The sequence below is a fragment of the Thalassophryne amazonica genome, chromosome 3 (assembly GCF_902500255.1).
Source record: "Thalassophryne amazonica chromosome 3, fThaAma1.1, whole genome shotgun sequence".
NCBI lineage: Eukaryota > Metazoa > Chordata > Actinopteri > Batrachoidiformes > Batrachoididae > Thalassophryne > Thalassophryne amazonica.
Window position 1 is genome coordinate 109,913,937 of NC_047105.1, and position 11,603 is coordinate 109,925,539.

Below are 11,603 nucleotides of genomic sequence, written 5' to 3' on the forward strand. Positions count from 1 at the left end.
ATAAGATGCCTAGAAGTACGTTTAGGTTTGAGACATTCCATGCGAGTTGTAGGTAGCAGACACAAACTCTTTGATATTGCAGGAACACCCAGCAGGCTATCCTCAATTTCAATGTCATTCAATGTAGCAATGGGTATTAAGTTTACAAAGCATATATGATAAGATAAGATAAAATAAGACTATTTATTCTCACAATGGAGAAATTCACATGTTACGTCAGCTCTTAATAAACACAAAAGATGAGTGCGAGTAGAAAAAATGTGCATCAAACAGCATGTGCAAAGATAAAGCAATAATAATAATACTTGTAACAATACAATAAAATAAGAAAATGAAGTAGAAATAATATATATATACATATATATAAATATATATGCATATACAGTATATACATGATTGGAATTAAAAAACAGGAGCATCTTATTTGCAATATGTGAAGTAAAGTTTAGATGTGATAAGGTGACACTAGTGCTGGAATTTATAAACAAGTTGTTATTGCACATGATTTGTAGACAGATTAATATTGCACATGATTTGTGGACATATTATTGCATATGGTTATTTCACAGTGTTATTGTACAGTCTGACAGCAGCAGGGAGGAACGACCTGTGGTATCGTTCCTTCTTGCACTGAGGGTGCTTCAGTCTGTCACTGAAGGAGCTACTCAGCTCCACTACAGTCCGGTGCAGAGGGTGAGAGGAGTTGTCCATGATGGATTTGAACTTGGCTAACACCCTCCTCTCAGCCACCTCCTCCAAAGAGTCCAGAGGACAGCCCAGGACAGAGCTGGACTTCCTGACCAGCTTGTTCAGTCTCTTTCTCTCCCGCTCTGTGCTGCCCAGGCCCCAAAAGATGACAGCATAGAGGAGAGCAGAGGCTACAACAGAGTCATAGAAAGTCTTAAGCAGAGGCCTGCTCACTCCAAAAGATCTCAGTCTCCTCAGGAGGTGGAGGCAACTCTGGCCTTTCTTGTACAGGGCGTCAGTGTTATGAGTCCAGTCCAGTTTGTTGTTGAGGTGAACACCCAGGTATTTAAAACTGTCCACAGTCTCTATGTCCTTCCCCTGGATGTTCACCGGTGAGTGAGGTGGTGGTTTTCTCCTGAAGTTGATCACCATCTCCTTCGTCTTACTGGTGTTGAGACACAAGTGGTTGCGCTCGCACCAGTCCACAAAGTCCGTGATGACCGACCGGTACTCCAGCTCATTCCCCTCAGACACACAACCCACAATGGTGGAGTCATCAGAGAACTTCTGGAGATGGCAGCTGTCCGTGTTGTAGGTGAAGTCCGAGGTGTAAAGGGTGAAGAGGAAAGGTGAGAGGTGCTGCACCTTACTACCTCAGACTGACAGCTGCGCAGCCGCACGTACTGCGGCCAGTCAGTGAGGTAGTCGATGGTCCAGGTGGCAAGATGTCCATCCACTCTATGATTTTTATGGACCCATCTGTGGAAGCAGGCCATAGTCTCATCTTCTTGAATTTCCCTCCCTGGCAGATAAACTGCACTATCACCACAGTGGATTTCTGCACTAATTTACCCGCTAAGCCAATGGATTCCACATCCACATTTGTCATAAGCCTTGCAGTGTCTCTAATCACCTGCTCCATTGCCTAATGTAAAATCCTAATGTTACCTTCCCTGTAGAGCTCTATCTATGTTTGCAGACAAGATGGCGGCGCCTTCCCCAGTAGGGTGAAGGCCGTCTGGCATCAGCAAGCCACGGTGGCCCCAGACCGAAGGCCACCTATTTAATGATGTCAGCCTGGTAAATGCCTCATCATTACCCCGGGAGGGGAGGGGACCAGAGACTATTAATCAATGCCAACACATCTTTCTGGCAAGGACACAAGTCCTCTCTATATCCATTTTTGTGACCTCTGAGTGCTTCATCCTGACATCATTGGCACCATTGTGAATAACTACGTATGTGACTGTATCTCGTGTCATGTTCCTTTGTCTGTCTACTCTTCTGTAGTGTCAGCACCCTACGATGGGAGGCAATGTCTGGAGCTCTGGCCCCAGGAATACATTTAACATCAGTCGGCATCTGTAACCTGACTCTTCGGGTGATAGAATCCCCTATTGCTAATGCCCGGCAATTTGACCTGGAGATAGGAGTGGAAGTCACTCATGGGCTCAAACAACTCACATTAGGCATATCCAAGGGAGAAAACCGGTTCACAGTTCGCAGTGGCGAGTGCGATCAGGGCACCACAACCGGACCGAAAACCCTACGTGACTCCCTCTGCCTAACCACAGTCCGAAAGCTGTCCTCCACAGCTGGTGTTTCTAGGCTGATGCTAATGGGCATAATCTCCACTGAGCTGAGAAGTTGTTCTACCTTATGGACACAGCTCTCTAAAAGAGCCACCCTATCTGCCAGCTTCATGCAGGATTTACGTAGTGTACTTTGTGCGCCAAAAAATTCAAGAGTGTGGCCAAGCAAGCGCGAGCTAACCAGTAATGAATATGGTAAAAATTCACAGCTAAAATTCACAGCAGTTACGCTGAAAAAGTAACAGAAGTATTAAACTGGTAGGAACAGTAATAAAAGAAATATGGGGGGGGGGGGGGGGGGGTGAATTCAGTTCCAGGTGTGTGCTTCAGGTGACAAGACAAATCCCAGTCCACCCAGCTGTAAATAGGTTCCAGCCATGGCAGGGGAAGTAACCTGTATGGAGAACAATTTTCTTCAAAAGAAGACATGACATTTCAGCTTCAGAATGCACACGGGAGACTTGAGCCTTGATTTAATCTGTTTTCTTGTAAGTCCAAGACATTTTCAATGACTTGGAAATGTTTGTGTGTCCATCCTCTGATCTATATAAAGAAAACTGGTTGTAAAAGGGATGATCTGTATATTTGGCTCGTTCAAATACTTATGGCTTCTGAAAACTGGTCAAATGTGTCTAAAAATGGCTGTAATTTTGCCAGCAAATTAAATTGAAATCCATTCATTTCTTTGTCAGACAGAACATAGAAATCAATGGCAGACATGACAAAAATATTAATTTAAAATAATGGTCATCATCTCTACCAAATTTCAGTGAAATCCATCCATGCCTTTTTGAGATATGTTACAAATGGAGCAGAAAACAAGCAGCCTTAGGAGATATAATAAAAACGTGTAGAAGTCCAAAGTGTGTGAGAACCTTTTTTTTATAGGTGCTGTACGCTAATGAGTGTGTGGGTGTGCAGGATGGTCATGGCCACAGTAGATAATGCAACCCATATTGTTCCCTGCATGTTAAGCACCCATCTGATTAGACACACAAAGAGAGGGTGCAGCTTTCCTTCGTTTCATGCAGATGTGTGATTCTGTTTTCAAATCTTTATCCTCTGCAGCTCACTGACCTTGTGCTTTTGCAGGATGTGGCTGACTCTTCTTTACGGTTGCATCGGGGGAACAGCAGCTCTGTGTGTTCTGTGGCGATGGTTGATTCCTGCTGCTGTGCGGTATGACGGAAACCTGGCAGTGATGTGGCACGCTGTGGTTGTGGAATGGGTGCTGGACAAACTGACCTGGTCCACACGTCCTCAGGTGTGTCTACAACATACAAAACAATGATTTTTATCCTGCCAAAACAAAGTTTTTCCAAGATCTGTTAGTCAGCATGTGTATGTATTACAAATTGCAATATTTTTAAATTTATTTTTGTTTATATATTAATAATAATAGCAACAACAACAGTAATAGTAATAATAACTAATAATGCTACAATACAGTTTTAGAGAAAGATAGAAAAAGAACCTGATTAAAAACACAACAGAAAATATAAAACTAAATATAAAATATAAAACTAAAAATATAAAAGATCAGGCTGCCTAGGTTATAATATACTTACAGCGCCTTATTTTCCACTCTGTACACTCCAAAATCATAACAGCTGTTTATATAAATGTTTGTAATAGTAGTTCCTTGTGTTCTAAAGTCAAATACTGCATTACAGTAGCTTGTAGTATACTCAAGAGAAGTTTTGTTTACAAAACGTCACTCCACTGCAGCAGCCAAGCTGCCCCAGTTACACACAATCAAAATGGCGTCCAGATTACATCATTTTGTGGGAGTCGGCCCTCTCTATGTTCTCTCTGGTAAAGGTCAAACGTCATGGTCACAGGAAGGTCAAACACGAAAATCACCAAAAGAACTTTTTTTGCCTCCAAATTTGGCATGAATATAGTGAATGGCCTTGCCCATAAGCCATTACCTGGATAAGCGATCAACCTTGACCTTCAGGGTTTGCCTTAAGGTCAAAAATATCCTACGAGTCGGTCAAATTGCATATTTGAGTAAAGCATGTCATGTAACACACCAAATCAAAGGGCTTGCTAAGATGGTTCAGAATATATCAACAGTTTTGCGTTATGACATAATTTGGTGATGTTATGACAAGACAAATGTGCAAAATTTGGATATTTAAGGGTGTGAAAAAGCGTGCCAATCATCTTGGGTTGTCTTCAAAATGGATATGTAGAAACTTGAATAAAACTTCTCTTGACATGCAAAAAAAAACCCTGAGGTCAAGGTCAAAGATCAAGGTCAGAATATGGTCAGAGAAAGGTGAAAGACCAAGCTCAGTAAATGAACATTCCTGAAGGTATTTTCTTGAATTTTTGCATCCAAATATCAGGGAATGATAGGGGTTGGCCTTGCAAACATGCCATTGCCTCAGAAAAGCAAATGACCTTGACTTTCAGGGCTTTCATAAGGTCAAATGTGACCTACACATAGGTCAAATTTAATTTTTGAGTGCAATGTGCTATGATGGAAAGACTGGGTCAAATTATGACATTAAAAGATGTGGTGCAGGCAGTTCTTTTCATGGTATTGTCTTTGAAATGCAACCATAGACACTTGGTGAATATCTTCTCTTGACACACAATGTGATTGTCTAAAGAACTTGTCAGTCCCTCTTCATGGTGGTCCTTCCTCGTGGTTGTCTCTCTTGTTCACCTTTTGGCAAGGTACCCGTCACCCTCAGCGTGACAGTTTTCATTTTTTGATTAAGACCAGATGTCCCGTCCAGATGTCAAAGGTCAATTACACTTTTGTAAAACACAGGTGGTAAAGTGATGAAGACATCAGTCTGTAAATGAGGTTTTTGCACGTTAATGGATGTAAGCACAAAATGAAATTCAATCAGCCACTTGCAGATACAGACTTTGTGGTTCTTTGCACACCAACTCTGCCACATAATTGAGCATGCTCACTTCCTGGCAGTTGAAGAACCAAACAAACAAAAAACAATTTCCCATTTCAGATATTAATTATTGTTTCATCCAATGTATTTAAGCAAACTGGTGAATAATTATGCATTTTGCCGGTGGAATACACAAACAGTTGTATGCATAATTTTCTGAGTTCCACTGGCAGAATACAGCATAATTATTCACTAGTTTACTTAAATATAAAGGATATTTTTGTTTTCTTAGCCAACACATGAGCATTTTCACATGCTATGCTTTTTGTGCACACAGCTGTGATGCCCCACACAGGCTCTGATATGTGCACCTGTGTGTTTCACAGACAAAGCATGAGATATGAATAACATGTGCCTCACTAAAATGTAGTTTGTGCTCAGTGCAGAATAATGCAGCAATAATAATGTCCCCAGCTGTTACACATGGGGACATTTATTGTTAAAGAAACACGCACAAACTAAACTATTAACTCTTTATATATGCTTAATGTTTGCAGTCAATATTTTTTTTTTAAATTTTGTGTCAGATCCTCAGAGGAGATGATGGTATCTGTGCTGCTGGAACAGCAATCTGTCAAGTGCAATAAGTTAACACCAAGATTTCAAAGGTGCAAATACTGATGCTATCAGCACCCACTAAATTTCCTTTTGACCTTGATAAATTGTGGTGCATGTGCAAACATCACGTTTGCATGTTCCTTTGGTGGACAAATCCCAACTTACTAGTTTGGTAAGCTGGACCCAGAATTCACTTTGTGAAAGGGTGTGGTCCCCCTCCCATTCATGGCTGTTTCCTCTCAGCTGAAAACAGGCCAGGCCAATCACAACTATTTTTCTCATATGGTTCTAAAAGCCTTGCATTTGCCTTACTCCCAAACTGTGCATTTGTTTAAGTTAGTGTGGTTGTTGCTCTGCCTACGTAACATGCCTCACTGTTTATTCAGTTTACACATTTATTCAGTAGCTTTCAGAGGCAATTTTGTCTGCATCCGATGGTACTGCCCAGTGGAAATGAAACGCAAATGGAGAATTATTGTGACAGACTAACAAATTGTATTTTCATGAAGGAAAATGCACTAAATGGATAATGCACACTATTTTGTGCATTTGAAAGGTGCAGTCTTCAGTGCACTCTGTTAATAAATATGCATGTTTTTTGTTTTTTTTTGTTTTTTTTTTAGAAGGCTATGGTGTTTGTGCATCTATTAAGACATGCAAGCCTTTAGTAAATCAGACCTTAAGTATGTATATATTAAAGCGTGGACGGAAACGCGAAAACCCTTGAAATACAAAAAAGCATTCTTTTTTTCCCCAGCACAACCACTTTTACATGAAAAACAAACATACCTCCGTCACACTAGAGGCCGAATGCCGTCCAAATGAAAATTTGTTGTGGTGCATTTGAGAACATCAGACAGGAGTCTGAGAGCAGTGTAAACAGTCAGCCAGCTTCCTGTGGCTGCCCTTACTATGCAAAACAGTCCAGGTAGAAATACATCAAGTTGGTCGGAGTGCAGTCTGACCGCAATCTGACTGCAATCTAAATATTTGTACGGCATGAAGACAGCATTCGAAGCATTATGATTGTGTTCGTGGGGCAGTTCCACATAATCCTCCATGTGCAATACGGCCAAGGGTATTTTAGCATTGTGTTATATTTATTATTATTATGTCCGCCAAGGACGTAATTAAATAATCTGTGTTTATTTATTTGTCTGACATAATCCTGCCTATTAGCAAGATTATGTCAAAACTACTGCACAGATTTTGACCAAATTTTCACCACAGATAGATGTTAGAGTAAGGAAAAATCCATTATATTTTGGAAGTGATCCGGATCTGGATTCTGGATCAAGTTTCACTTTATATAGGCTTTGAAGGATTATTGTTAGAAGGATTGTGTCACAGATTACCGCACAGATTTTGACAAAATTTTCAACAAAGATACATATTAGGCCATGGAAGACGCTATTAAATTGTGGAGGGGATCTGGACCCGAATCCGGATTCTGGATCAAGTTTCACTTTATGTAAGCTTTGAAAGATTACATCAAAACTCCTTCACGGATTCTCACTAAATTTTCACCACGGACACATATTATGCCGTGGAAGACTTCATTAAATTTTGGAGGTGATACGGATACAGATTCTGGATCAAGAGTACCCTTTATATAGGCTTTGAAGGATTACTTCAAAACTACTTCACACATTCTCACCAAATTTGCACAACAGATAGATATTACGGCATGGAAGACTCCACTGCATTTTGGAGGTGATCCGGATCCGGATTGCCAGACGTCAGAAATTTCTGTTTGCTCTTGTTATTATTATTATTATTATTATTATTATTGCTTGTAGACCTAAAGGTATATGGTCAGGGCATTTACACTTACATGGTACTGTTGTGGCATTCATTCATTCAATTTCTATATCTGCTCACGCCACTGAAGGGTCACGGAGGCTGGAGCAGTTATAGGGCATAAGGCAGAGAACAACCTGAACAAGATCGCCAGTCTGTCACAGGGCCACATACAAACAAACACATTGTTGGGGCATTTTTATGGGAATTCAGCATCATAAACACACTCAGGGTTTGCATGCAGGCGCCATTCAACGTGGGTGTCACAGACCGAACGGTCCCCCTAAAAATTGGTCCGCCCTGCCTTCACTGTGCATGCGTCATTAGCCGCGGTTCACGGATTAACACCTCCTTTCTGCTTAAAACTGCACTCCAGTCATCACCTATCTCAGTGACAGATATCTGAAGTTTTTGTACAACAATCATTTCCACATAAATTCAGCATTTCATCATAACAGACGGAGGAAATGATCAGAGTGCCGCAGCTAAATGAGGTGCTAGCTGATGCATTCACTGTACATCGTCATTTCAAAGAGTCACGGAATTTTGCAGTTTCTGCTTAAAACGGCCTCGTTTCTGATTAAAACTTACTTTAAAATGATTTAAGATGTTTTACCTTTATCATCTGATGGTTAATAATCCCATTAATCCATTTGATCTCTTTGGGTGAAGAGACTCCGTCTCAGATGTGCTGCTGTGGTCCAAAATAACGCATACGCAGTGAAGCACGGCGGACCAATTTTTAGGGGGGAACCATTCGGTCTGCGACACCGGCATCATTTATGCAGTTATCTAAAGTTATGAGTGTTCCTTGAGTCTGGCATGACACATATGAGAGCTCTGGAAAAAAATCATATTAAAAAAGGTCAGAAAATTTTGAGAAATGTTTAGAAAAATGTTCTTGCATGCAGCTCACTCTTTGGTCGGTATGAACTGCAGTATCTTCTGATAAATCCTACCTATGTCCTGATAATGTGTTTGTTTCTTTGTTTGGGTGTGGGGTTGAGATGACACATAATGACTCTGTCATAATAATGAACCTTATTATGAAAACCTCCCCCCCTCCTGCTCCCATCAGCGGCTCCTCCATGCAGTACAGAAGAACGCCACTAGAGGAGACCCTCAGAGCGTGATCAAAGCCATCGATGACTTCTGCAGGCAAAAGGAGTGGGCCATGAACGTGGGAGATGAGAAAGGTATTGATGTAACACTTTGACAGCGATTCACGGCTCTGCTGTGTTGTTCAACATCTGCGTCCTGGTTGTCTGTGTGTCTGTCACAGGCTGCATTCTGGACTCGGTGGTGACTGAAGTGAATCCAGCCACTGTGTTGGAGTTGGGCACCTACTGTGGCTACTCCGCAGTGAGGATCGCCAGCCTGCTTGCCCCACAAGCTAGGCTCCTCACATTGGAATTTAACCCGCATTATGCATCAACTGCCCGTCAAGTTATTGCTTGGGCAGGATTAGAGGATAAGGTAAAGCCAACAACTTTACTGAAACACAAATTACAATGTAAAGTAGAGGATAGAAGTTAGTGTTTTTTTCCACTTCTTCTACCCAGGTCCATTTAATTGAAGGGGCATCTGCTGACTGGATCCCAAAGTTAAAACAGCAGTTTAGGATAAAAACACTGGATTTGGTTTTCCTTGATCACTGGAAAAATTGTTACCTTCCAGACACAAAATTGTTGGAGGCAAGTTTGTTTTTTTCTTACTGGTCAAAGTGTGAATGCCATGTGCTTTGACACCTACTTTACTTTTTCATCAGGAGTGCAGCCTTCTCAGGAAAGGCAGCGTCCTGCTGGCAGATAACGTCATCTGTCCGGGAACACCGGAATACCTCGAGTACGTCCGTAACAGCGAGCGCTACACAAGTCGGTACTACAAATCTCACCTGGAGTACACCATGGTGGAGGATGGCATGGAGAAGTCTGTCTTCATAGGCTAATTTGAACCCTAAGGGAAATGAAATTGCAAAGTGTTCTATAGATCTGCTTTGTAAATATCAGGACTGACCTCTGTGATATTAATGTTGATTTATTTGCACTAAAACAGCACAATAAAAAACAACAATAAAGGGAAAACAAATCTTGTGACACCAAAAGTCACGAGGATTACTAAATAATCTCTGTCTGGACACCCCAATAATTAAATTAATCCGCTGCCCCCCAACACACACACATACACACACATGCATGCACACACACATTGTACATCTTCTGTCCTTCCTTCATTGATTGATTTTTATAGATTAGTAGTCAAGGTGCTCCCACTGGGTGACAGTATGAATAAGGATAATTCAAACTGGAATACAATATATTTAATCATGTTGTATTCATAAAATTATTTTTCTACTGACACTGACAGATTTGGATATCTTTTTATGAATATGATCAATACCAGTTCAATTCATCATCAAGACATCCAAGAACTCCTCTTGTTTCAGCTGTATTCACACAAACTCCTTTCTGCATGGTTGTGTGGAGGTTTGACTGAGCTGTTTGAGTTTGACAGTGTAACCACTGGAAAACCATCAGAATGCAACGGTTTACATCTCTCATTTACATAAACTTTGGAAAAGCTTGGGCTTGTGCCCTATAAAATGCAGTGAGCGAGTAGACATAGATGAGTCCATCACCTTCCCTTTGTTCATATGATATCGCAAAAACAATAAATGCCGTCATCATGAAACAGACCAAGTTAAAAAGTCATATGATGAGGAGAGGGGCTGCATGGTGGTTAACTGTGATGCACCAGATCAATTTAAAAAGTTACTTTTTGTTAACATAATATTCCAGCTGTCACTTGCTGGATGGCCAGGAGATGCTGGACTGATGATGGATTAGGAGCAGGTGTGGTTGTCTGTGAGTCAGACCAACTGTTTACTGCAAAAGTGCTTCTCACAACTAATGCATTGACAGGGTACATGTCCAGGCTTTTCCAATGCCTTAGAATAGTGCAGTCTGAAAGTGATTATTGGATTTTATTTTTTTATTTTTGGAAGGTTTGTATTTGCGATACCAGCCAAACAGCAGACACTGCATGACTCTGCATGTTAGCTTTCTAGTTCTTGTCTCCCACTGATCCAAGGGATTGATGGTACTTGGTAAAGTGCTTTGATGATCATTGATCAAGGTGTTCATTATTTCACTGAAACTTTTTTTTATGTATATGTGTGTTGTATTCATACTGTGACATGCATTCATAAAGTCTGTGCAATAACTGATAATGAATCAAAGCAAATCAAATCAAATCAATTTTATTTATATAGCGCCAAATCACAACAAACAGTTGCCCCAAGGCGCTTTATATTGTAAGGCAAAGCCATACAATAAATTTGGTATTTGTTGACAAGATGCAACTACCTACCTTCAAATCACTGCAGTTATTTTCATGAATTTTTGTACTGGCGTTTAAATGTTGTTTTTTTTAATATTATGTTTGCCAAGGACATAATAAAATCATTGGTGTTTATTTATTTGTCTGTCTGTTAGTAAGATTATGTCAAAATTACAGCACAAATTTTGGTGAACTTTGCACCACAGACAGATATTAAGCAATAAAAGAACCCATTAAATTTTAGAGGTGATCCAGATCTGGATTCTGGATCAAGTTTCACTTTATATAGGCTTTGAAGGATTACTGTTAGCAGGATTACGTCAAAACTACTGCTTGGATTTTGATGACATTTTCACCACAAATAGATATTAGACCAAAGAAGACTTCATTAAACTTTGGAGGTGATCCGGTGTTCTGTCGAGATGAGGTGCGTTGTCGAGATGAGGTGCGTGGCACCTCATCTCGACAACGCACCTCATCTGGACAGGAAAAATATACATATACATACATTTATGCTCCTAACGTAAAATACAGAAAATGTTTTACTTACTAGGCTATAATACACTAAATACAATTAATAAAAAAAAAAAACTTTGACGGAAAAAACAAAATGCACCTGCGCAGTTGCACGTGGAGCGAGTTACATCATCTCCACATGTGCAGTTGCGCGAGGCACCTCATCTCGACGGGTGACGTCTTCAAG

At 40.6% G+C, this 11,603-nt stretch overlaps 1 protein-coding gene across 1 annotated transcript in view; it reads left to right on the top strand.

Moving 5' to 3' along the window:
- comtb (catechol-O-methyltransferase b) overlaps nucleotides 1–9,770 on the top strand; it is a 32,872-nt gene extending 23,102 nt beyond the window's left edge. Inside the window, exons 2-6 of the mRNA XM_034167298.1 lie at nucleotides 3,372–3,543; nucleotides 8,640–8,757; nucleotides 8,844–9,037; nucleotides 9,124–9,255; nucleotides 9,330–9,770. Coding sequence (XP_034023189.1) covers nucleotides 3,373–3,543; nucleotides 8,640–8,757; nucleotides 8,844–9,037; nucleotides 9,124–9,255; nucleotides 9,330–9,509 — 795 coding nt within the window. The 5' untranslated portion in view covers nucleotide 3,372 and the 3' untranslated portion in view covers nucleotides 9,510–9,770. The remainder of the gene's footprint in view (nucleotides 1–3,371; nucleotides 3,544–8,639; nucleotides 8,758–8,843; nucleotides 9,038–9,123; nucleotides 9,256–9,329) is intronic.
- The last annotated feature ends 1,833 nt before the right edge of the window (nucleotides 9,771–11,603 follow it).